This window comes from Acartia tonsa, chromosome 8, assembly GCF_053477335.1.
Source record: "Acartia tonsa isolate MP-2025a chromosome 8, ASM5347733v1, whole genome shotgun sequence".
NCBI classification, from domain to species: Eukaryota; Metazoa; Arthropoda; class Copepoda; order Calanoida; family Acartiidae; genus Acartia; species Acartia tonsa.
In genome coordinates, this window is record NC_137267.1 from 13,399,648 (window position 1) to 13,427,634 (window position 27,987).

A 27,987-nucleotide genomic window follows, 5' to 3' on the forward strand; every position below is an offset into this window, starting at 1 on the left:
GTTTTCTTTCGCAACCCCCGATTATTAAATCATTTTTATGAATTTTTGGAGCTTTGCTAAACAATTTATGCACTAAATAGTATTATATGTTCTTTTATTAAAGTGAAGAAAAACGATAGAAGTTATTAAAGTACTGGAGATCAATGGTTTTGAAGCCCTGGGGGTCAAATAATGAGATTTTTTTTATGCCCATATAATAGATCGAAATCTAATATTTTGACTAAACTCAAGGTGATTTAGATCTTTGAAGTTAAATTTTTCTTATAAAATCTAATTACCAATAATTTCAGGTTGATTAGACTAAATAATATCTAGTCCTAAAATAAATTAAAATGACAAAATTTCAAGAGATCTCAGTTTCTGCGCCCAGCAAAGTGATTTTGTTTGGAGAACATGCTGTTGTGTATGGAATGACTGCTGTAGCCGCCAGCCTTGGCTTAAGAACTAGGTAATAAAGTTATTTATTATTAAAACTATCATATGATCATACGGCCCCTCAGATTTAGTTAAGATTTTAGATTTATAATATATCTTTAATTTATAGTAGAATTTAAAAAACAATTTATTTTTAATCTAAAATTAATTGCTTTATGTAGGTATTTTTATGGAACTTATAAATATCATTATAAAAGCAAATTTTTTTATATTTATGTCTTTTCGTCCGTACGTCAAAGTTGCCTCTTTTCGTTAATTTATATATGTAAGTTAAAATTGTTAGCTTTGCTTTATACGAATGTATGATTACCCTCCCTCCCTCCAAGCTTGGACGTTCTTGGATCTCCTACTAAATTTTTGTTGAATTTTACTTATTTTTATTTCCTAAAGGATTCCTATCTATACGTAGTATCAAATTATCCCTAATCATTCTTTTTTAGAATGCGTATCCGTCCACACACATCCAAGATAATAATCAACTTCCCAGATGTTGAATTGCAAGAAGCTTGGTCCCCCTGCCAGCTGGAAAAGCTTTTCCAATTCAAGCCAGACTTTTTTGACCAGGTAAATAATTCTGTAAATTAATTAGAAATTGGACTAAATCTTTAAAATAACAAATGCTTTCATATTACGATTAAAAGCCCGGCGTTAATTAGGTGTATTACTTTGTATCTATAATAGGTAACATAATTTTAATGGTAATAAGGATACAGGGGTGTATATTCTACACAAGATTTATTTTTTTTCCCCTGCTACAACTTTTTTTATTTTATTTCCCCCCTATATTTTTCTTAAAAAGTAGGGGGGGGAAATAGAAAAATATTTAAAGAACTCTATATTTTATTTATTTTATCCCTCTTACCACACATTTTTTTAGTTTTTTTAACCAAGGAGGGGGGGCGAAATGGAAAAAATGTTTTCAGTTTTCCTAATTTTTACATTTTTTTCCCCTCCAACCACTTATTTTTTATTCCCCCCCCCCCCCCCCCCGGCGCGGGGATCCCATGCAGAATATACACCTCTGTAAGGATATCCTAAACGGTGGTCCATTAGAAGTTTCTTGTCGGTCCCTTGCCTAAGGTTTCCAATTTTTTTTTCCGATGCTAAGGCTAATGCAATATTTCTAAACTATAATTGACAAACAATTTGCTAGTAATGTACTTCTCATGAAGATACAAAGAGCATTCTATTTAATGTCTTGTCAAGAAATGTAATTGGTTGACAAGGCCCATTTTAGCGTTGGTGTTTTTCAATAGGTTTTTCAACGTTTTTTTGGTAGGGAAGTTGAAATATAATCTTTAAAGTTTAATCTATTAATATAACTAGGTGGATGCTGAATATTTAGATAGGATCCATGAATTCTTGAAAGTGGACAAGTGTAACCTTCGAATGGCCAGTGTCATTTGTTTTCTTTATCTTTATAGGTAAACTTATTACAAACAGTTTTGTAGCGCTTAAATAAAAACTAAAAAAACTTTTAATGAACTATCTGTATGTGAGATAAAATAACAATGAATCAATGATTTTATCCAAAGTTGTTGCTCATTTTTTCCTGCGATTGCTAAGATCGCTAAAAACGACTAAAATTAAGATAATTTTACCTATTGATTCGCGCTGGTCTATTTTTTTATTATATCTAATTTTTCGTTAATTTATAGATAAGATCCGACCCCATACAAAAACTTTGATTATTCTTATTCTGTATAAAAGATAATTTATTATATTTTTACTTATTTATTAGATTTTAAAAATTCTAACTTTATATTTATTATTTAGTGTGATTATGGACGAAGTAGGTGTAATACCAATGGAAATTCGCGTAGAATCAGAAATTCCCATAGGAGCAGGTAATAAGTCTTCTGGTTAAGAAATAAACGAGGGTATTAAGTTTAATTATAGTCTGGAATCTCGAACAATGTGTAGCTTAAGTCACATGATTATAAAACTCTCCATAACCTTTCTTGTTCACAGGCAGAACAAACGACTCAGCCGACCCGTGACGGTAGCGTATCTGCTGGTCGTTTGAGGGAGGTGAAGTCTTCGAATCTCTTTCCTAATCTCGCGTCATAACTAATGACGTTAAAAGTTTTACCTAGTGCTGCTACGACAGGCGTGCGGCTTTATTTCCAGAGAAATGTTGTGCAAAGAAATGGATGTTTGTAAATATCCAATTTTACAATCTTTTTCTTTCAGGACTAGGCAGTTCTGCTGCTCTATCAGTGTGTCTGGCCAGCGGTCTGACGGGTGTCCTCCACCAACTAAACGCCAACAATACACAAGATAATATTTTTACCACAAAATCCGCTGCCATTAATAGGAATATAATGGATAACATTTCTTATAGTTTGAATATTATCTAGAGCAAATTATGTGAAAAGTCAAAATATCTTCTTTTTTTTTTTTGTAGATTTTAAACTTTTATGGAGCTTTTGTACAAGGCAGTAATCATATTGCATAGCCGTATATACGTTATTTTAATTTACAAAATATTGATCCAGAATATTAAAAATAGAATTGTGTGTAAATACGCTTATCTGAGTGAGAAAATTTTGCATGGTAACCCATCTGGGATTGACAACAGTATCAGTACATATGGAGGAATCAGGTAGTTATTGGTTCACTATTACCTTTACTACCTAGTGGCACTGACCCTAGCGTCAAATATGGTTTGAAAATGAAGGGATGGGGGCTTGTGGGTCTTCTACCACCCTACATGTTTTTAGATGAAAAAATTTGACCCTTTATTTATTTTCAACTTACCCCTACCCCAAAAAAAAAATAATATTTATCGCTCCAGTTTTCTTACAAATGATAAATTACTTAAATTAAGTACGACTAAAATTGATAAAGAATTTGAAGTTGATTATGATATAAGAGTGTTTATATTGAAACATCTTTGAGATAAGAAATTTTACAAACATAATAAACAAACTAGAATTACAAAATCTCATTTTATCTAATGATTTTGATTATTTCGGAGAAAGTTGAGTGGGGGGACAAAACAAAGATGACAACGTCCACAAGAGAGAATCTTAACTTAGACTGACAAAACAGACAAAACAACCAACAAATATAGAGTTGATATTGAACAACTGTTTTCTTATTCAGAATTTTTTATAAGTTTGAATTAAAATTTGGCAAATAACTTGAATACATAATAATGAATACGGGCATTCGCTCATTTAAAAGTTGATTGTAGAGATGCCTAGCTTACAATAATTTATGTAATTAGCTTAGGAATCAATATTCAAAAATTAATTGAATGATGATTATATTATTAAACAATATTTTGTTTTATAAATCATTAATAATGATGGACATAAGAACTTTTTTGGATATTGTGGCGGCTAAAACTTATATTCACAAGCCATAAAATAATTGCCCAATTACTTAAAAATACTTCACTTTAACGAGTAGTGATTGTCCCAATTAAAAGCTACTTTTGGTATGCTATCCTTGCAATTAAAGGAATAAAGGGGAGGTATATTTTTATTAAGTTAATTTATTTCACTTAACAGTACATTTTTACCCCTTCACACACTATTATATTACTGGATATATAGCTTACAATTCCTATAATAGGTGTGCTAATAAATTGGTGGAATTATCTGAAAATAAAATTATGTCTTTAATAAAGAATTTCAAATATAAAAGCTTCTGAATAAAGAAAAATTAATATAATTCTATTTTATTTAAATTACATCATATAAACTTTGATCTTAATCATTATCTCTGATTTAGGTAATCTTCTCATTCACAAATAATTTGCAACAAACAACCTAAACAAATATTTTAGTTATTCACAATTTTAACATAATGAATGTCCTTTTAGTTCATGGAAATTTTTAATTGACACACTCCCCCAGGGAGAAAAGATTCATTGTGGAAAAATTTGTTTTATTTGATTATGCTTGTTATTCTAACTTTGATTTGTTTAGTCAGATAAAATATAATCTCATCTAGACTAGGTTTGATATATAAATAAAATTTCATTAGTTTCAGTTGGATAAAATACAATATTTCACATTTACATGTTATGAAATAACTACATTTATGTTCATTAAGTACATAATAATACAATCATATTTGTGTGTAAGGGGTTACTCAATTAGAATCACATGGAAGTATAAATAGACACAGCTAAACACTATAAAATAGATTAAGCAATATGATGTTTATTTACTCATTTTTTTTTTTATAAAATTATAAAACTTAAAATTGAATAATAATAAAGTATTTAGTATGAAGTTGCATAAAACTTATAAGAATAGAAGTAAATAATTCAATGCTTCTGATTTGAGTATGGAATATTAAAATCATAAAACAATAAAATACAAAATATTATACTAAAAAGGTTAACTTGTTATAAATTCTTGCTCTTTATATTTAGTTTAGTCTGGGCTTTGATAATTGAGTTTGATAGATGATAAGTCAACATACACTTGTTTAGCCTTAAGATCAGGGCAATCGTTAGAATCATCATTCTCATGAATAACATCCACACCAAGTTCTTTAAAACCAGAAATTGCTACTGGGGTAGGATAGGTGAAAGTTGCAGATGATGAGGTATATGTTAAACCTTCTTCCTGAATGTTTGCAATGTCATGCCCAGTATCAATCAGATCAGGTTCCATTGCTGCCATAAGCTGAAGATATGGAGAATACCTGTATTGATTAATCATTTCAGCAAAATAGACTGATATGTGATTTACATTTCCATTAAACTTTTTGTTTATTGAGGTAAAAGTTTTATGGGGTCCACCATAGCAATACATGCTTCCATAGATATCTTTGAAAACAGATTTATAGAGACCTATTCCACTAGGAAGATTCATGATACAAACAGGTTCCAATTCACTATTCTTTAATCCAATAAGTAATTTCACTCTATCTCCTCCAACATAGGGTGGCATTGAAGTTCCAGGAACGAGATGAGAGTACCTTAATGCTTCTTTGTTGATATCTTCTAAACTATATCTTGGAATAACACCAGTAACATCTTTGATTCCCTGGGCTATAATTTCATGATATTTACCTTCAGCTGTTGGCCCTAGGTACATTTGGTATGTTCCATAATCTGTCCAGATCTTACCACCTGAAACAACACCAATAGCATTTGCCTCAGGATTATTTACTTTGATTTGCAATTCCTCAGCAAGAGAACCATTGATCAGGTGCTGGTTAGCTCCTCGATCATATAAGGTCAAAACTGGTTTTCCCTTCAAACAAAGTAATTGCATGACAGCAATGGAGTCTTCATGAACTTCTGCAACTTTATCAAGCTCAGAGGGTAACTCTTCCATTCCAGTAGAAGTATTGAAGTGCTGTGCATCTTGATTAGGATCACTTTGACGTGTCAAAGTTTTAGGTTTACATCCTTGTTTAGATGAAGAGTAAACCTGAAAGTGGCAAGCAACATTGATAGGTGAGTTTAATAGTGAACCTTTGAAGTTGGGTATGTATTGCTTCAATGCTTTAATCATATCATTGTTGGAAGGCTTCTTGTGATCATCATTAAAACAAAAGAAAACTGAATAACAAGCTGTGTGCTTTGTTTTTGATAACTCTTTGCAATCTCTGCAGACCAGTATCTTGGGAATATCTCTATTGTTCATACACTTTTTATATTTACATTCTTCAGATGATTGTAGGCATAAGGTACAATGTCTGAATTGAAATTCCTTTCTGTGCTCTACTCTTTCTTTAGGGGTATGAAGGAAGAATTCAACACAATCATGTATTGCATGTTTATGACCTTTCAGAATACAAGGAAATGTATTCTTGGCAACTTTTTTACCCTTCTTTGAATCATCATGAGATCTGTATGCTTGAAAAACATTGGTGGTTGAATCAGAATCTGATTCAGTGTCACTAAGGTCAGACAGAGTACTGTTTTCACTAGATGATGGGTTGGGATTAGTGACATGTTTAACCATCTTAACAGTCTTAACTTTCTCTTTATGATTTGACTTCTGATTTTCCTTTGCTTTATGTGGTATTTCAGTTCTGGCAAGGTCATCATATTTTTTATATAACAAGTCTACTGATGAAACCATGATGTCAAAAGCAATCTTTCCAGAAATTCCAGCAATGCTTTGATTGAGAGCATGCATTGAATCAATGTAAGTATCAACACACCATTCAGGAATAAGATGAAGTAGAATTTTCATAAAGTCATGACCATACACATACATACCTAATTGGTTTGTATCAACATCAGCAAATGACAATAACTTGTTGATCTTTTGCAAGGAGCTTCGGAACTTTCTGAAATAGGTCAGCTTTGTCTTAATGTCAGCTGTATGCTTAGGAGGGCCATCATTTCTTACAGGATCAAGGGCACTACTAACCATGGTACGAACATCACCATACCTTTCCATTAGCATTCTTTTCATAGCATCATAATCATCTCTTTGTTTGATCAGCTCATCTTGTATATTAGAATCAAGATACTTAGTGTAAAAAAGCTCAGCTCGTTCAGATGGAATTTCAAAATCAGAAGTAATGCATTCAAATCTTTTGACAAATTCAAAGACATCAACATCAGATTTAGAAGAGAATTTATCAAGTGAGTCATACAGTTTGCCAGTCTGAGATTTCTTGTTGTGGCCCTTTGAGAGATATAGATCTCTCATCTTATTACACCAGGACTCTGCATTTTCAATGGTTTTCTCAACTTCAGTACATAAGTCAATATTGGCATCATTATACTTTAGATAATCTCTCAGCACCTTCTGTAGTTCTCTTCTCTCAGAATTAACATTTGGGAGCTTGACTTGGTATACATCTTGCAGTGTATACTTGTCTAAGGATGTTGAGGGCTCAGGGGATAATAATGATTTCAAACTCTTTGATTGTCTGTTTAAGGACTTACCATATATATCCAAGTTTGCAGAGAATGATGACTGGATGGAGGCAGTTGAATTGTCATCAGAATCAACACAATTTCTTGGTGTTTGAGATCCTCTTGGAATTTGTGGTCCTGTTGGAGTAGGACGGGATTGAGGACAATGGCTTTGATTATTAAAATTGTCCTTATGACAATCTACCCAGCTTCTAGTATGATTATAGACTGATTCTACCTGCTTTGCTGATGTTCTATTTGTTCTATCTTGATGTTCAGCTACAATAGCAGTAGTTTGTTGAAAAGTAGGATTTCCAGCTAGGTTTTCTACAGCTCCATGAATGTTCTCAAGTTCATTATTAATGGTCATTCTAAATGATGAGAATTCCTTTCCCATTCCATGCTGAAGCTGACTGAAAGAGTTGAATTGGGTAGATAAGTTATTTAGACACTCTTGAATTATGTTAAATTGATAAGTGCTCTGACGGGTTTGCTCATCAATCTTAGAATTTGTAGTTTTAAGTTGATCTTCAAGAGAGTTGATTTGGTTTGAGTTTTCTTTTACATCATTTTCAACAACACTTATCCTTGAAGAAAGATCTGAATATTTATTCATTGCAATTTGATAGCTGGTTAGTGTATGTTCCAAGTCATTTATTCTTGTTCCAATATCAGCTAGTTGTGTGAACAACTCAGCTGAATCAGAAGAAGTTGCATTTAACTCCATAAGAGGAGTTTGTTGTTTAAGCTCTAGTGCATTTATCCTGCTGGTCAGACTATTGATGAGATCAGTAGGGGGAACTTTCTTTTCAAGATCACTTAGCTGATTTTTAAATTCCTCTCTTAAGATGTTAGCAGTAGATGGTTTTTGCTTGACTACTGGATCATTGTTTTGTCTTGACAATTTAGGGGCAATAGTTGCAGCAGGGCTAATGGATAATGGTAGGGTAGGAAAACCATGGAAATCTGATTAATTTAGCAATGAGTTGTTATTACTTGACATATTCCATTTGAGTTTAAAATCCTCAAGCTTTGAGCTGAGTTCAGAACATCTGATCAGTAGAGCATGATCATTTCTTTCAATAGCAATACTTTTAGCATTACTTACCTTTACAAGAAGGTCCTTGTATCTGACATTAGCTGATTTTTTAGCATCAGGATCAACAGACAAGTCATTACCATACTTATCAATGTGAGCATTCACAGTATCCAGGTAGTTATTAAGATTAACTGGTGTGCTTTCAGCAGTAATCTTAGTTACTGGACTTGGGGATGAAATGAGTTTGGTGCCTGCACTGTCAATAAGTGGTGTAGTAGTGAATTGATAGTCATCTTGATAATTGGCAAGTCTTATCTTAGGAGTCATATTGTCTCTTTCAGTACTTGGAGAGGTGGCAGGGGTGCTATGAAATGGAGTGAGACTGCTTTTATCAATAGATAACACGGGGTTCACTGAATTTTCTTTAAGTGCCATTTCATTCATGTCTTTCTGTAGTTGAGAAGCTCTTCCAATTGATACAGGAGCTTTCAATGGGAGGATTTTAGGTCTGGTGGACTTTCGGAGAACAGTACCAGTTTTCTCGGACACAGAAGATTTAGGTGTCTTTACACTATCAGATGTTGGTGTAAAGGTTCCCCAAGATAGGTTAGACATGATATTACTTATTTTCTGAACAGTAGTTTTAGTCTCAAAGGTTCAAAAGTTATGTTTTGATTGGGTTTAGTCGGCTCTTTGCAGGACCAGACTAAGTTCTAAACAGCTTCAATGAAACCAGTCTTGTTAAACAGCAAGCAGAAGTATAGGTCAGTTCTTTGCAGAACCCGACTAATACCAGTAATATTATTTGCAGGAACAGATTAGGTTCTAGACGGCTTCAATGAAACCAGTCTAGTTAAACAGCAAGCAGAAGTATAGGTCAGTTCTTTGCAGAACCCGACTAATACAGGTAGGGTTTCAGGAACAGATTTAATTCTAGACAGCTTCAATGAAACCAGCCTAGTTAGACAGCGAGCAGAAGTATAGGTCAGTTCTTTGCAGAACCCGACTAATACAGTTAGGATTTTCAAGGAGCAGATTAATCTAGACAGCTTCAATGAAACCAGCCTAGTTAGACTCCAAACAGAGGTATAGGTCAGTTCTTTGCAGAACTAGACTAATACTGGTAGGATCTTCCAGGAACAGATTAAATTCTAGACGGCTTCAATGAAACCAGTCTAGTTAAGACTGCAAACAGAAGTAGTATAGGTCAGTCCTTTGCAGAACTCGACTAATACTTATTACCAGAGTAGGACCAGGTAATTGTAGGTATGAAGTATATAAAAAGGTATATTATATTATGTTGGATATGCTGGTGATCAGGTGAGTAGTCCAAGTTAAGACATAATCTTTAGGTAAGTAGGAGTTCCACTTACACTTATCTCCCTCTTTCCCCTGCCTGCAACTCTAATAAGAGGAGGGGGGAGTTCTGTGGCCGCACCTACAGGTAATCCCTGTTACTTAATCAGTGAGACTCAAAACTTGGTATGCTTCCACTTACACTTATCTCCCTCTTTCCCCTGCCTACAACTCTAATAGAGGAGGGGGGAGTTCTGTGGCCGCACCTACAGGTATTCCCTGTCACTCAAATCCAGTATAAATCACAATGATGTAAGATAGTGGGATCAGCACCACCATAAGATTATTGACTTAGCTGATATGGTCACTAGTTCCTTTTATTAGCACTGTGGCGGCTAAAACTTATATTCACAAGCCATAAAATAATTGCCCAATTACTTAAAAATACTTCACTTTAACGAGTAGTGATTGTCCCAATTAAAAGCTACTTTTGGTATGCTATCCTTGCAATTAAAGGAATAAAGGGGAGGTATATTTTTATTAAGTTAATTTATTTCACTTAACAGTACATTTTTACCCCTTCACACACTATTATATTACTGGATATATAGCTTACAATTCCTATAATAGGTGTGCTAATAAATTGGTGGAATTATCTGAAAATAAAATTATGTCTTTAATAAAGAATTTCAAATATAAAAGCTTCTGAATAAAGAAAAATTAATATAATTCTATTTTATTTAAATTACATCATATAAACTTTGATCTTAATCATTATCTCTGATTTAGGTAATCTTCTCATTCACAAATAATTTGCAACAAACAACCTAAACAAATATTTTAGTTATTCACAATTTTAACATAATGAATGTCCTTTTAGTTCATGGAAATTTTTAATTGACACAGATATTTATATAGATTTATATACATCTTATACAGATCACCATGCCAAGTTTGAAATCATTAGGACTATTCTAACATAATGTTAACAAATACAGCTATCAGGTTCGGACGGGCTGACCTTATTTCTAGAAAAGCTTCGCTGTTAATAACCTCCCTTTTTTGTGTTAAGAAGTTTCAAAGCTGGCGAATTAACTCCCGTGGAGTCTTTAAGAAAATTAAGAATTCTCCTGGTCAATACAAATACATTCAGGTGGGTTTTAGTTGATTTAAGTAAGTCTTGGTAATCTTTATTTAATGGGATACAAGTTGTAGATTTCACAAACCATGATATTAGTTCATAGCATCCGCTCGTTCAATGGATTCGAGTATCTGATTAAACGAAGTCTTAACTAAAAAATTAAAATTAATTTTACTCTTGATGGTATATCTGGTGTAAAACGTTATAATAAAAGAGTATACATTGATTTAGCCCATAATTGGTTGGCACATTTCTTGAAAACGCACAGTTATGGCTTCCAGACTAATGTTAGGCAATCAAAGAGATGGATACTTTTTGGGGGGCATTGTCCACGACCACATGCCACACTTAATCAAAGATGTACCTGCCTTTTATTTTTGCGGTTATACTCAAGAATCAAGATTCAAATACTGAATTAAATAAAAAATTATTTTATATTAGAAATACTAAAGACTTGGTGTTACGAGTAAAAGAGAAGAAGAATTCCTACCCTGAAATTATTGAACCTGTTTTAGAGGCAATTGATGGCATTAGTACAAGGTGGGAATAGTTATTTCTCGCATCGTATTATAAACGGCTTTCCGTGGATATAGAATGTATTGTACAATTAAAAAAATTAAAACTAGTTTTTCTTAGCGCTGACTAAAAAAACTGGTTTTAATCTTATGATTGTACATTTTTATATTCGCAGAAAGATGGATATAATACGATACTAGACATAGTTTTTTTCGTATGGATGAGAACCGGTTCCTATCCACCGGATTCGAATGTATACCTACTAGAAAGTTTTTTTTCCAGTGTGGCTTCGAAACCGATTACTATCCGCAGGATACTGAAACATCATATATAGCATCATATTTCAAATAATTTTCTATGAATGTTTTTATAAAAATCATAAAATTATTACAATTTTGTTTGCCTGGGCCTTTTCGGCCTCTCGAGGCTAACAAAACTTGTTTTAATCATATAATTTTTTTTATTTAATTTCCGCGAAAAGCTGTCTATAATACGATGCGATAAATAACTAAAACATTTCAACAGTTTTGCCAGAGAGTGAAAGGACTTTGGACTGTAAATTATACTGGTAGCTAAGGTTTTGTGAACACGTTCTCTCATTCTTTGTCTTTACAACTTTTAGCACTTTTTATTAAATTCTGATTGTTTTGGTCAAACTAACAGTGTCGCAAACTGTTCAATAAATAATTCAAACTTTGCATAATATTTCATACATCCGTTAAGTACAATTTAAAAAGCGTTGCATCTCTATAATCATTACCAGAATGTCCATAAGTCTCTGTTAAAGATTAAATAAGTTGTATATCTTGGGTTTTATTCTCTAGGTAGGTAGAAAATCTTTTAAAAATAAAAAAAATTATTTAGATTTCTATCTGCTGGAAGTTTGGAAAGCGAAGCAGAATATTATAAGACTGTTACAGACCTCATTGAGTACAATCAGGTATAATATTAATCAGAGATAAAGAAAATTAAAACTTAAAAATCGTTAAATATTTGCAAATTTGTTAGTTAACCTCTAGAGGACGGGATACCTTATTAGGTCTTATTTTAGTGTTTCTCTGAACCAAACCTTTGTAGTTAAGTGCATGATTACGCAGTAGACCGACTCAAAATGCAAAATTTTTTGGCGTGCAATTCTAACCCATTTCTTTTATGATATAATAACTATTGATACCAAAAAAAGTGATCTAGTAGCTTTTTTTCAGCGATATGTCAACTTCGATTTTCGTAAAAAAGGGAAAAAGTTCCCCCTTGGGGAGAATTTTTATTTTCTTTCAAACCATAGCTTTATATACCTTCCTGAATGCGTCTTGAAGAGTACATTACGGATCAAAAATTTTTTTTTTTAAATATTGACCCTGGCAAAAGTTATCCTCAAAAGACTGACAATATTGGCCATTTTGGCAAAATCAGCTGATTTTGACAGTTATTTAAGAATAACTTTTGCCAGGGTCAATATTTTTAAAAATCTTTTTTTGATCCTTAATCTAGCGCGCCAATTAAATTTCAAAAAAAGTGGTAATTCTGAGTCGGTGTATTACGCAGTCAAACGTCCTACAGACAGCCAACCCTTTAGTTTCTTTATCTTTATTAGGAAGTCTGAATTGTACATTTTCAACGTCTTTAATTATGAGGCCATGTTAGGCCGAGATTCGAACCAATTAACTTTCAGACAACTAGAGGTTGCGTGCAACTACCTGGGGATCAACACCAGCAGATCTGCCAGCAAAGTCCATCAACCTACTCCTCACAGAGGAACATGTATTCTGCCATGAATTTTTATGCTAATTGACCAGCCAATGTCGGCTGGACTGGTCAAACTCCTACTACTTAAGGCCGGCATAGAACCTAACCCTGGACCCATCTACATCTGTCCAGTATGCAACGTCGAGCTTAGAAGAAATTCAAGATCTGTCCAATGCTGCAGATGTTCTGAATGGATACACTTTCGTTCACAAAACAACTGTAGCAACCTTAAATCCACAACCAAAAAAGACTACAACAACAAAACCTATATTTGTCCCAAATGTTTAAATGATCCTTTGACTCTTCCAACCAACGCTTCAACTCCTACACAACATTCACCATCCTCTCAAGCACCATCCCAACCTGCTCACCCACCTCCACCTTCTTCACATCATCAACTAACTCTCGACAACGACAACCTTGACTACGACCTCAAAATATTACAATGGAACTGTAATGGTATTAAAAGCAAGAATAATGAACTTATCTCATTCATTGATGAACATCAAATAAAAGTTGTGGTCATTCAAGAAACTAAATTATCAGTCAACTCAACCCCTCCAGTTATCCCCAACTTTACCCTGGTCCGTAAAGATAGGAGAGACAATGGGGGTGGCGTTGCCATCTTTGTCCACAGATCCATCTTATTTGCACAAGCACCAGACCTTCCAGAAGATGGCCACACTGAATCAAATGGAATTAAGATTGGCGATATTAAAATTCGTAATATCTATATTCCACCAGTAACCAGTTGTGCACCTGGATTTGAGCCCAACTTTCAAGCAATACTCTCAGAACCAGACTCTCTCATTCTGGGTGATTTTAATGCACATAACCCTTTATGGTATTCAAACATCCAAGATGCCAGAGGTGAGAAACTTGCAGAAGAGATTGCAGAATCCAACTTTGGAGTTCTAAATGAGAATGTGCCAACCAGATTACCATCAAATGGCCAACCCACATCACCAGATATCTCATTAGCTTCAACATCTCTTCTACCTTATATAGAATGGGAAACTAAAACTGCCCTCAGCTCTGATCACTTACCCATCATCATTAAATTAAAAACCTCCATCCAATCAATTAAAAGTGATTTCAGAAAATTCGTGAACTTTAAAAAGGCAGACTGGCAATCTTTCACCAACATCACTGAAGAAAGATTCAACAGACAACCTGAACCAGTCAATGTTCATGAAGCAGAGAAGAAGTTCAGAAAGATCTTAAATAAAGCCTCCAAAAAGACCATACCTGGAGGACGAATAAAGGAAATAATTCCTGAAATACCTACAACAACCACCAACAAGATGAAGGAAAGAGACAACCTCCGTGAAACTAACCCAGATTCTCCAGATATTCAAACACTCAACAAGGAAATCTTACAAGAGATTAATGTCCATCGTAAGAACAAATGGAGAGAAAAGATCAGTGAAATCACAAGCGGCTGCTCCTCTAAACTATTTAAACTTATCAAAAATTTAAATGGTAAGAACAAAAGCAATGACAACCAAGCAATTAAGTTCAAAGGGCGATACCTAACATCATCACTTGGCATTGCAAATAGTTTTAATAAACAATATACATCAATTGTAAGACATGTCACTTCTCCAACATCAAGACTTGTCTCAAGAGGATTAAAGAAAAACAGCCTAGAGGAACCTAACTCTTTCACACCCCAACAAACTGCTGAAGCTATAAAAGCATGTAAAGCCTCCAAGGCAGCAGGACCAGATAACATCTCCAACCTGCATCTGAAACACCTGGGCCCCATAGGTATAAGCTACCTCACCAAGATATTTAATCTTTCCATAGCTAGCTGCATTATACCTGATATATGGAAGAACTCTGTCATTATCCCCCTACTTAAACCTGGTAAAGATCCCCAAGATTCCAACTCCTACCGTCCTGTCTCCCTTCTTTGCCCTGCTATTAAAATCCTGGAACGTTTGCTTCTCCCAATCTTAACTGAATCCTTGGAAATCCCTGTCTTTCAACATGGTTTTCGAAAGAACCACTCAACTGTATCAGCACTTAATGATTTTAATGACCAAGTTGCTTCTGGCTTCAGCAAGAAACGACCACCTGATAGAACAGTTTTGCTGCAGATTGATCTCAGCAAAGCCTTTGATATGGTGTCACATGATAAACTACTAAATGACCTTGGACAATCACCCTTGCCAGATTCTCTGAAAAGATGGTTCTGCTGTTACCTGAAAGGCCGACAATCTCGTGTTAATTTCAGAAACACTACCTCTAAATGCAGAAATGTTAAGGCAGGTGTCCCACAAGGAGCGGTAACATCTCCAATCCTTTTCAACTACTACCTCCGGAACCTTCCAAATCCACCCAAGGGTATCCAAGTAGTCCAGTATGCTGATGACATCTCAATATACGCAACTGGCTTGGATATAGATGCTCTAACTGAAGCCATCAATGCATATGTACCCAAGGTTATAGACTTTCTTAGCGAACGAGAACTTACTGTGTCACCAGAAAAATCAACTGTTACTTTATTTACTCCAGACACCAAAGAGTACAAGATCCACCCTCAAGTCAAAATTAACAACATCCTGGTAAAATTGGAGCATGAACCCAAGCTCCTGGGAGTAACATATGACACAATGCTCACATTCTCCAAGCACATCAAGAACATATCCAGCACAGCTAACACCAAGATCAACATGCTCAAGTCTCTTTGTGGCACTGACTGGGGCCAAGACAAAGAGACAATGACAATGACGTATAAAGCCATTGCCAGAAGTGCCATGGAGTATGCCTGTCCAATTTGGAGTCCTATTATTTCAGACTCTAATTGGGAGAAACTTCAGATCTCTCAGAATAAAGCTTTGAAAGTAATCACCGGAAATCTTAAAATAGCTCCTTTTCAACATATTCATCAAGAAACCAAAGTGATGCCAATAAAAGAACACTGCATGATGAAAACCAAGCAGTTTCTATTAACTTGCCATCTTCCTGAACATCCAGGCAACAAACATGTTGAAAAGCAGCTACCTATCAGAAAACACCTTAAACCAACAATTCAGAACTTCAGAAGCAGCATAGAAGAACATCTACCTATAAATGCTGACAACAGGAAAGCTAAGCTTAAAGCTATCCACACAAAAGAAGTCAAAAACACGCTTGACAACCTTCCCCCAAATAATGTTTTGGGGCGGGCCCCCCCTGAAGTTAACAAAGCTGAACTAAAACTAAGCAGACATGTCAGATCTCAACTTTCCCAACTGAGATCTGGCTACAGTAGAAGACTAAATTCCTACCTAACCAGACTTGACAATACAGTTGAAGATAAGTGCCCCAACTGTAGCTACATACCTCATGATACGGCACATCTTTTTAACTGCCCTGACGACCCCACAACCCTAACAGTTTTATCATTATGGACAAAGCCTAAACAGGCTGCTGAATTTCTCAAGCTCGACGAAGGAACCCCCTGATAAACTTCACTATAAGATGCAAAATACATGTTTTTGGCAGATACATGTGATGATCCTCTGGAGGCTAATCAATCAATCAAATACGTGTTTTTTCTCAGTTGCGGGTTATACCTTTTCTTGATACTGAAGTCTTGATTTAAGACTAACATAGTTTACTAGCAAAATAAACCTAAAGTTTTTTCCGTAGAATTCGCCCCTAAGATCTTCTTATTAATACGAAGGATTATTTTTTAGTCGTTGTTATCAAGCCTGGGGGTAAGCCATCCAACCCTGGACGACGTTTGTCTAACGCTGAAGACTGTCGGAATGGCGGGAAAACTAACGGGGGCCGGCGGCGGAGGATTTGCCTTGGCACTGGTACCGCCTACCCTTCCCGAGAAAATACTTTCCAAAGCGATTGACCAGTTAGAAGCCAAAGGTATATTTCTTAGAAATAAAGATTTTCTATAGTGAGTTTGTACGTTCAACCGTCAATCCTAAGTCTTTGCCATCTAAATTATATTGAAGCTGATATTGCTGTGCTAGTAACCTTACAATCATTATATTTGCCATGCCTAGACATTTGTGACATCTATTTTTAAAATTGCACCTTTTTTAAAACTTATTAGCGGTATCGCCACTTTCCTCTGGAGGCTTCGCCTCACGAAATAGTTGATGGTAAAATGTGTAGATTAAATTTGGAACCGGGTTGTTTTTTTTTTTTTTTCAGGGGGGGGGTAATTTCCACAAATTCTATGGCTTAAACCCTTCATCGGACCATTATTACATTATTTCCCTGAAAATTATGTAACAATCGGTCCTGCTCTATACTATATCTTTGAGAATCCATGAAATAAACTGAATATACTTTTAATTAAGGTTATACCTGTTATCAGACTGGTATTGGAGTACACGGGTTTACCATAGAGAAATCTTAGTAACCACATTAATAGAAAATTTTTAAATTTTTAAAAATCTTAGATGCTTAATTAGCTATGTTAAATTTGCTTCAAATGGCATAATTTTTAATTAAAAGTGTTGATTAATGCTTTTATTTTGTTAATAAAATATGAATGTTTGAGAATAGCGCCAAGATATTTCCCAATTTACTTTTAAATGTTTTCTAAAATTTAGCTTAACCTAAACTTAAACTTATTGTTACAATGTTATTAGTAAAAACTTAGATGTTATTTAAATAAACTCTACTTATCTGTGATATTTATTAGAGCTTCTAGTTAACTATCTGAAGGTAAAAATTCTCCTAGAGAAACAAAGAGGACTGGACATGAATTTGATTTCTTTATAAAAAAAAATTACAAATAAAACATTGAAATCTTTTTCGTAGAGGCTCCTCTTATAGCCCAGTTTATTATTTCGTTTAGATCAATTCCATGGATGTGTTTTTGCTTCCATTTGATAACTAAACCAAAGATATGTTGTATTATGTGACATTTGTTGTACAGGCGAATTATTTTTGTTTTAATAATCTCAATAGAAATTTTTCTTTTTAGTAAATTGCAATTTCATTCGAAATGAATCATGAATTTTATTTATAAATCACTTAAAATTCGCCTATTGTGTAACACGTTGTTCTAGTCTTATAAAAATTGTGATTAGAAAGAAAATTTAAGTTTTAGTAAATCATTAGAAATGAAAATTTCAGAATATTTACTCTCTTGCCAACTAAAAATGGTCCGCCTGCGCAAGAAAAAGCTGCTGCCCGGTCAGATGTCGGATGTTGGCGCATTTTTATTTGTCTGCTTCATGATACCTTTCACCTTCCTCTGGGAGATTTTCTTTATAACGCCAGGTTTGTAAGTTAAAGTATTACAGCCAGATTTCCGCGGATATTTAAATAAAATTTTGAGATTAAAACCAGTTTTGTTAGCCTAACGCCTGCGCTAAGAAGAACAGTATTAGTTTTATAAGTTTTATTTCAATGTTCGAGGAGAATTGTCTTTAATACAATGATTTTAATTCATTGTCTTCTCTTTTAAGATTCCTGATATTTTCTCGTACTTATAGATTTGAAAGCGATCAAACAAATCCCTATTTTATTATATTTCCAGGGACAATTTCTATAAATCCACACATGATATTAAGGGGGGGGGGGGGGGGTAATGCAACCATCTCGTAATCAATGATTAAATGGCACTTGGAATTCGAATTTCGGTCTGAAGTTTTGCATGAATAATCCTTGGTATGTCTATTTTCCCTAAATCGAACAAAAAGTTGGAAAACTAACGGCTGGCGGCTCAGCAGTTTTGCCATTTTTTGGATATCTTAATAAAAACCTATCTCCACCTAACACTTTTTGTCGCTCAAAAACCTTATCAAACGGTTATATCTAGCCGGTAGCTGTTGGTACTAGAAAGCTAAAAAAGGGTTATTGCCAGCGTGTCGGAGCCGTTTAATTTGATGCGGCTTCGGCTCCTACCTTAAAATTAATATATAAATTTTTGTTCATTATTATACTTTTCCAACTTTTTGTTCGATTTAGGGTAAATAGACCTACCAAGGATTACTCATGAAAAATTTCAGATCGAAATTAGAATTCCAAGTGCCATTTAATCATTGATTACGAAATGGTTGCATTAACCCCCCCCCCTTTTCTTGAAAACAGGTTATTTTATGTTTTCATAATTTTAGAATTTATCACTTTTAAAAAAAGAAACTCTAGGTAATCTATTTAATCTTTTATTTTTTTAGAATTATACAAGGAGGGTGGAGAAATGTGGTATCTCCACGTAGTTTTGGGAACTATTATGCTTGTCAACATTGCTGGAAACTTTCTTGGCCTCTGGCTAGTTGATACTTCCACCAGGTGAGTGTGAGCGAGTCGAGCATGACATCCAATACGTAGTTTGCGTTTTGACCCTACTCTATAAATTCACTTTGTCCGTCTGTAACGGTATCGGGTAAATGTGATCTTGCTTTTTAGCAAGGGATGCATTATTAGAATTTTGTTATTTCCGTAGTTGTGTCTCTGATCCATGAACGACGTAAAACATCCTAATCACCGAAGAATATAGAGAATCATGGATATGAAACGTTGTAGTACAGATGTATAGTGATCAGAAAATGAAAGGGATTGAAAGAAAGATTATACCTAAATATATATAAAATGACAAAAACCTTGTGTACTGGATACTTATTAGTATAGAGAAACTTTCAAAAAAAAAATTTAGCTGTCTATATTGAATTGAAAAGTAGCTGAGAAATTAACGTTTCCTGCACCATTTAGTTACAGACAAACTGACAGTCTTTTAAATTCATACAGTAGCCTCGCTACTAACAGACAACCTATTTTGTAGGCATATTGTGGTGCCATCGAAGAAGATTGGGGAGAACTGGCATTATTGTGCCTCATGCGAAGCTGTGGCCCCGCCAAGATCTTGGCACTGCAATGTCTGCAATACCTGCATTTTAAAAAGGTAAGCAATTTTTAATAGGTATTATTTTTTATCCTATATTTTTACAAGTCTTTCAAGAGGTTATTGTCAAATAAACAATAAAAGATTTGGAGAAGCTTCACTGTAAAGGAGAACTATACCTACTGGTTCAGCTGTTAGCGAGATCTTTCGCTTTACAGAGATAAAGACATGCTGTTACTTTTAATTATTGAATCTTAAATTAAGAAAAATATAATATGATTAACTAATGATGTGGAAAACTGCTCATATTAACTTATTATTATTTAGAGAGCATCACTGTATGTTTGCTGGTTACTGTGTCGGCCATTACAATCACAGATATTTTCTACTTTTCCTGGGTAAGTATCTATCTACAACATTTTGGGGTGGAGCTACTCCTTAGATATATCCTTTCTCGTATTCATTCGAAACCGATTAATATCAGCTGGATTAGAACCGGTTCTCGACCACAATAAAATATCATGTATTTTGACAATTTCCCCTAATATTAAAATGAAAATCATAACATTAATTCCAGTTCTGTTAGTCCGGGCCTTCGTCACCTTGGGCTCATTAGATTAATTGATTTTAATCTTTTAATTTTTCAATTTAATATCCGCGGAAAGCTGTCTAAATACGATGTGATAATTGATAAATAACTATACCAACTCAAATTAAGTGTCGTTTTAAATCAGGAATCTTAAAAGAAAAGGCAATGGACTATTAATTGATGTACATTCCCATTGATGATTCGCTATGTTACCTATTTTTTAGTTTAAAATTATTGGTTGAAAAGATGGAACCGAACCAACCAATCAAAATTAAACAAATATATCCAAAGTATTAAGCGAACTAATATATGAATTTTGGGATTAGTGCAGTGTAATTAACAGTCCAATGTCATATTCCTCCCAGTGTTATTATCACATTCGAAAAACATTTTATGTGGGTTGGCCTGGCACATCACATACCATACTCTAAAATGCTATTCTGTAAAAAGAAGAAAGGAAATTATTAACTTCACCCGCACTTGTTTTTTCCACAAACATTCCGAAAATTCTGGCATTCGAATGTACTTATATTATTTTTATTTTAGCCTGGCTGTGGGTAGGAGTTCTGTACTGTATATATTTTAACACCACCTACCTTTGGAACATGGAGGGGGTATTCTCATTCTACGCCGTGCTCAAGTTTATCTTCCCGCTTATCATGATTATGACGGGAGTTGACATGTCGACTGCACAAGTATGAATTTATTAATAGAAACGTTGCTACTCTGAAATGAATAAAAATCTAGGGATCTGAAGGGATAAGACAATGGTCGATAAATTGATGTAAATCCCCAATGATGATACACAAAATTACCTCTATGGAAGACTACAATTTTCTGATTAAAACGTTTGGACACTCAACTTTATCAACCAATCAAAATTCAAAAAATGTCCCCAAAGTTGTTAAAAGAAATAAAAAATAGTTTCATAAAACTTTTGGTACTCGTTGATATACAGCCCAATGCCCTTTCCCTCCCTGGAAAAAAATCAGCATATTTTAGCCTTTTACAGTAAAACAACAACAAACAACTGACTGACTAATTACTTTTCTAGGTTGCCATATTTTTCTGGAGTGTTCATGTAGCTGCCTTCCTGTTGGTTTCTGTCCTCCTTGTTTATCACATTCACCTTATCTATCATGGAAAAACTACATTTGAAAGCAATAGGTAAATTAAATCTGTTTGTGTGTACTGTGTAGCCATTGTTCCTTAGTGTTTGGACCTAAGTAGTCATGGAGTAGGACGAGACACTTTTGTATAGCCACTATGGCTATCAAGCTCCACACTCAAGTACATTATGACCAGCTGTCTCTTGTAAATAAAAATAAACTTTCTTAGTACTAGAAGAAAGCTTGATTGTAGGAATTTATTTTTGGATGGGTTGAGAGAAGTTCGTAAAAAATAGCATTATTCTGACAAATACAAACAACTGTTGTACAATAATAAGATAAATTGAAGATAATGCTGGTCAGATTTTTGTTTTTGAAAAATAAAAATGTTAATATTATGAAAAATATTTAAAATTAGCCTTTATAACAAAAACTGGGATAGTACCTAATGCAAATTGTACTTTGTACCTTAACTAATGGGAAAGGCTAGTAAAAAGGGTTGCCATTTATATGAGCATGAGCACAAACAGACCAACTCACGTTAATTGTTGAGTAATTTTCCTTCTTCAAAAATTTCATTAATTGTTTTTTTAGACGTATTGCCAATTATGACCTTGGTTGGAAGCAAAACTTTATAGAAGTGCTCGGAAAGAGCTGGAAACTGGCATTGATCTGGCCATTTGGGTAAGTTATACTTTTTAAAAGTAATTTACATGGACTTTTTTTACTCCTATTCTAGATATCAATTATTGGTGGAAAAGTTTATACACTACGTTTGGAACTAATATACCCCAAGTTTGTGAGCTAACGAATAATATAACAATGTTATAAAACTTTGGATACCAGTGTAATTTACAGTCCAATGTCTTTCCAACCTATCTTAGCATTTTAAACAAATGTTTAGATATTTTTCTACATAGTTTACTTTCGATTTTGTGGATTTTATATATCTGGGTTTAAAATGTTGGTAATATTTAAGACCGGTATTATTATTAATAGGGTTGGCAATCAGTATCCGAATCCGGGATCCGGAATCCGCCCAATTTTGGAATCCGAATCCGGAATCCGTTTTTTAATAGCGGATTCGGATTCTTAATTGGTACCTAGGCTAAAATTAGCGTCTAGAGTTTTTTCTTTCAACTCCCTCTTTTTGAAGGCAAAGATTATCATTATATATAAAATCTTTTAAAATCTGGTTCGATCCTCGGAAGTGAATTATAGAGAACACCAAGAACATTAAATTTTAGGACATATGTAGCACTTGAATTTTTGTAATTTTTATAAAAGCCTTTTAAAATATTGCTAGAATCCGGAATCCGCAAAAAATAAGAATCCGGAATCCGCGGGAATTCGCCATTTTTTTTTGATGGATTCTTGTAAGAATCCGAATCCGGTCCGAAAATTTGACGGATTGTCATCCCTTATTTTTAATTTTGTTTTTTTAGTAAATCTAAGCTGCCCCACAACGGCGTAGACTGGGACACGGAGGCCACCTGGAAGCTGGAGGCGCCCAAGAACAGATGAAACTTGCTCCTATTGGATGCTGAGGCGGCTAAAAACAGATAATTTTCCTGTTTTTATATCCTTTCTAACATCAATATGTTAAATGCGTTGACCGTTTTTTGTTGTTGGTTGTTTTGACTTGGTTCTAATATATATACAGGGACTGTATTGAGGGTTATGAAGAATAAGTAGAAACAGGAGTTTGTCAATAGAAGATAAACCAATTTTCCACAAGACGGCACTATATTTGAAAGCTCTTGTATTAAGAATTATTCATTAATGGCGAGGAAAATCTGCTTTTTTATTTAAATATTTAAAAGATTCATTTTGTTTATCCCTGTATTATATGCACTTTAATAGAATCGAACAGACGTAATTTGATTATTATTTGTCATATTTTCAGTTATGGCATTCTTGTGGCTTCGCCCATAGATACCTTTAAGAGCACTTTTGAGGTATGGGGGAAGGTGGGGGCTGTCCTCCCACTTTCAGATTTTTTTTCTCAAAGAATCTTTTTTTGGGTTTGGGGATGGTTCCGTACAAACAAACATCCTATTACTTTTATATAAGGAGAAGAGTACCTTCAGACTTAATATTTTTTTAATCTTTTAATAATAATACTTTGTTGGTTCCGTTCTACAAACAGTCCTACATGATCCAATATCTGTTCCTGATTTAATGTATTTTTTATTTATGTATCTATGTCAGAATCATATTTTAGTGCAATATAGTAAAATACGTCCAAAAAAGGGAGTTTTATTATAATAATATTGTATAGAACAAGGCAGACAATAACTAAATATATTTTGTCCTTTTTTGGCCGAGATACAATTTCTTTTCCAATGTTAAGAAACCAGTCCTAAATCGAGAATGAACCTAATTTTATCGTTAAAAATAAAGTTTCAACAGAAATTAGGACCCATGATTCCTTTTTTGTTGGCACATTAAGGCTGTATGTTACCAAAAAAGGGAATTAAGCCAAAGAAATTTTTTATACTTAAAATTCTTAATTTAACGAAATTGTTGCTTAGTTCTATCAAATATTCTTCAGAATATCATTCCCTGACTTAATATTCTTATTGATTATATTATTTATTTTATTTCTGAACTTATTTTGATCTCTTCTAACCACCTTGTGTCATAATTCATTTTATTTCGCCAAAGATAGTTAGTTATTAGTTACGTAACATACTCATCTATATTTTTTTGATTACATCATGTTGATTTATTACCTATTTTTTTTATTTCTAACTGCCGTAAGCATTCAATTAAAAACGAACAAGTATAAAAAATGTCATAAGTAGCGCAGACGAAAAATAATACCTAGAAATTTTCTAATTTTCTGCAATCCTATAATGAAATAAAATTGAGGTTTAGGTATGGAGTAGCTGCGCTATAATTTAAAGTTAAAGTTGTTAAAATTTTTATATACAAAGCTCTTTACATAACAAGAGTTAGCCAAAAAAAAATTAACGTGGGCATTTCTAATGGTAGCTAGTCATTTTTTTTAGATATTCATAGATTTTATACTCTTGTAGTTGTTAAGTCTTTACACTTTTAAAACTTTTTAATACTCATAATTTATTTATATTAACTTTTTATAAATGTCAGATAGTACATGACTGAAAATGTTTTTTGGAGTTGACAAAAAACCTACAATATCGATTCACCAAATTTTTGTTCTGTAACTTAGAAGGGTTTGAACGGCCAAACGGCGAACCGCACATCCTAATTTCGCTTTTTCTTGACTACCACTCAAGAAGTCCTGCCACACGCAAGGCTAAGGTAAACGAGCGTTTTAATTTTGAATGACTTTTTAGTTGGCTTTTACGATATAATGGCATTTGCTGTGCGACCAGCGGTTTTTCCGTCAATCGCCTTTTAGGATGCTGAAATAAAGTTTTTAGTGGTGCGATATTTAGGTTCTTTGATAAAAATCTGATTTTCAAACAGCATTGATAGTTAATATTTGAAATAGTTCCTAGTCAAAGTATTGTGTAAAGTTTTGTATTTCCTAGCAATAAGATAAAATATTGTTTTGACTCGTGAATATGCTCAAATTTGATCTCTTTAAAGTTATATTTAGAAGATATTAAGATTTTGTTAATGCTTAAAAAGCACAAAAATAAGATTATGGGAGGGGGGGTGGGGTTAATTTTACCAAGTATGTCATTATTTAGTTTGTGATTAATAACACTTCATACATTCTTCGGTGTTGAGACTCATTTTTAAAATTCTCATTTATTCGGTTTTTAATTGGGTTTAAAATTCGAAAGACTTTGTTAATAATCCTCTTCCCTCTCACTCTGAAAGAGTATTGTGCCATTTATTCTTAAAAGCTTAAATTAAAAAGAATAGTTTGAATGTACAGAATAACCCTAATTTCTACATTACATTGTCAATTATAAATTGTGTACTCGTTTTAGTAGTTGTTTATAAACTTATTTTATGTAGTCAACTGTTTGATGAAATCAACTTATGTGAGCAATTTTAATTTAAAATCCATATTATTTGAAAATATTACTTTTTTTCATCCTATTCTTTTTATTAGGTAGGTAACTATTTATAATTGTATTTAAACGCCAAATTTTTATTCTAAGCAGAAAGATGTAAATCTTAAGTTTTGCATCCAAATATTTGTTCTAAATTTGATATTTTTTGTGTATATTTTTATTGAATATTCAAGGACAGTGGCTTGTATTCTGAGAAAAGTTATAAGCATGGTAAGGAAAATGTAAAAACCAGAAACCTAAGGGATATGACATTGGACGATATAATTATGCACATCTACTATGATAATAAACTAAATTACCCCTCTGTAGATTAATATTATTGGTTGAAAAGTTTGAACACTTGTAGACTTAAAGAAACCAAATAAAATCTCAGTAAAGTACCCTATAGTAAAGGAGCCAATAATTAAGATAAAATAGGTATATAACTTTGGGGACCAGGTTAAATTACCATTCCAATGTCTACTCCCTTCCTGACGAAAACTTGCTTCTGTCCTTATGTACATTAACCTATTTCCTGACAAGATCTAGTAAATGAGAGCGCAACGTCAACGAAAAGAGTGTCCTCACAAATCCGCCATTTTTGATAGTTGATAGTTTCTTTGAAATTTTTGCCGCTACAGTCTGAAGTCTACTTGAATTCTCCACGAAAAAGAAAATATACTACCAACAATCTATGTCTTTAGGCAATAATACAATTGTATTTATTTATTTTTGACGGATTTTAACTATTTTGTGAATTTTCTTTTTTAAAATGGCGACTTTTTAAGAACACTATCTCAGGAGACAGCTGATTTTTGTTTGCGTGTGTGTCTTAGTGTTAAAAATTACGCAATAACTCTTTGTTTTTAATATTTCTGCGACTATAATTAAAACAGTTATCACTTAAAATCTAGTTATAAATTTTGTAAGAGCTTAATTGATATTTTAGTCTAGTCTTATTATACTGTTCTTATTCATTTATTAACTCATTGTTTTGATAATAAAAATTTAGGTGCGTGTTGTGATTTTAAATAATGTTGAAATAAGCTATCATGTTTCAAAACTTTACTTTTTTATTAGATTAGTTCTACGAGTAATTTTGATTTTATTAGATTAATTCTACGAAAGTGTTTAAGAACTGTGAAATATCGAAACAAGCATCTAAATTTATTTTGATCAATCAATATTTGTTATTATATAAAAAAAAAACATTTTTTGAAAACATTTTTTTATGGATTTTATGAAGATATAAAAACTTTTAAACGTGCTACTGTTTATTTTAGTCATTAAAGCGTATTAGGGTGTTTTATTCAATAATTTATTTAAATTTTGTAAAAATCGGAAACAGGATTCATAGAGCGATATCTTAGATATAGAAATCTTAAAATTCATATATATCTTCATAAAAACAGGTCTTCAGAAAAGTCGAACTGAATTTGTTATTCAAAATCTTTAATTCTTCAGCAACAAAACATTTATTTAAACAAGGGGGGGGGGGGAAGTTCTGACACATTTGCGTAAACCTGGTGTATAGGCTTTATCTTTGGACTGAGAGGATAGGTTATTAGGGATAAAATCATTCATATATGATGAATTTCCCCCAGATTTAAGATTTTTTGGATAGGCCTCCAGGTTCCGGAGCTCCAGGCCTCCAGGTGGTCTCTCTACAGGTAAAAATGAAAAAAAAAATTTTTTTTAAAGAGTTAGATGTCAGCTTATGAGACAAAACATGTATGTTTTTTCTTCAAATATGTGAATAACAATCAAAAAGAAGCATATTTTGTTTTTTAAGTTAACCTCTAACCTTTCAAAAAAAAAATCTTACTTTTAATTTTTACCTGTACAGAGACCACCTGGAGGCCTGGAGCTCCAGAACCTGGAGGCCTATCCAAAAAAGCTTAAATCTGGGGGAACTTTATCATATAAGAATGATTTTATCACTAATAACCTATCCTCTCAGTCCAAAGATAAAGCCTATACACCAGGTTTACGCAAATGTGTCAGAACTTCCCCCCCCCCTTATTTTATATTTAAACATTCTTACTTTAGCACAACATTTGACGTTCATAAAAGTAAAAAATTGAGCGAGGAAAAAATATTTAAATTGATCTTTCAAAATACATTTTTCTAGATAGCTAAATATTATATGGATTTTAAGATCTCTAAGGAATTTTTTTAATGTACTTGGATTACAAGTCGTTTAAACCTTTATGTTTTTTTATACACCCAATACTAGTTGCTCATTGTGTAAATTATTATTTATTTGTTGTTTTTAATGAATTTTGTTTGATGCATGTTTTGCCACTTTTCAGAGAAGGATGTTTTTGTGGGATTGGTTCACTGGTGCCCTCGGTTACTTGGGATTGTGGAAGAAATCTGGAAAACTTCTTTTCTTAGGTTAATATTTTGGTGCTTATACTTATTACGTCATCACCGACCCTTCCTTAATTTCAAATTGTTAAAGAGAAAAAA

General features: G+C 33.3%; 4 protein-coding genes across 5 annotated transcripts in view; 3 read left to right on the plus strand and 1 right to left on the minus strand.

Moving 5' to 3' along the window:
* Positions 1 to 27,987, minus strand: part of LOC145326043 (ubiquitin carboxyl-terminal hydrolase 8-like) — a 236,124-nt gene that overhangs the window by 50,508 nt on the left and 157,629 nt on the right. The gene's annotated exons all lie outside the window — the stretch shown is intronic.
* LOC145326048 (mevalonate kinase-like) lies at positions 38 to 18,113 on the plus strand. Its single transcript, XM_080169145.1, has 11 exons — positions 38 to 448; positions 876 to 999; positions 1,762 to 1,859; positions 2,212 to 2,282; positions 2,629 to 2,747; positions 2,943 to 3,040; positions 10,687 to 10,767; positions 11,197 to 11,295; positions 12,136 to 12,211; positions 16,704 to 16,887; positions 17,328 to 18,113. Exons 1-11 carry the CDS (start codon positions 333 to 335, stop codon positions 17,384 to 17,386), a joined length of 1,125 nt encoding a protein of 374 aa, XP_080025271.1. The 5' UTR covers positions 38 to 332; the 3' UTR covers positions 17,387 to 18,113.
* Positions 18,099 to 27,828, plus strand: LOC145326051 (putative palmitoyltransferase ZDHHC24). The gene is made up of 8 exons (XM_080169147.1): positions 18,099 to 18,258; positions 19,158 to 19,272; positions 19,763 to 19,882; positions 20,150 to 20,220; positions 20,958 to 21,106; positions 21,466 to 21,578; positions 22,115 to 22,204; positions 22,966 to 27,828. The coding sequence occupies exons 1-8, from the start codon at positions 18,099 to 18,101 to the stop codon at positions 23,042 to 23,044; spliced, it is 897 nt and encodes a 298-aa protein (XP_080025273.1). The 3' UTR covers positions 23,045 to 27,828.
* Positions 27,795 to 27,987, plus strand: part of Sar1 (Secretion-associated Ras-related 1) — a 35,290-nt gene continuing 35,097 nt past the window's right edge. For both annotated transcript variants that reach the window (XM_080169151.1, XM_080169152.1), the window contains exon 1: positions 27,795 to 27,912. In XM_080169151.1, coding sequence (XP_080025277.1) covers positions 27,834 to 27,912 — 79 coding nt within the window. In that variant the 5' untranslated portion in view covers positions 27,795 to 27,833. The remainder of the gene's footprint in view (positions 27,913 to 27,987) is intronic.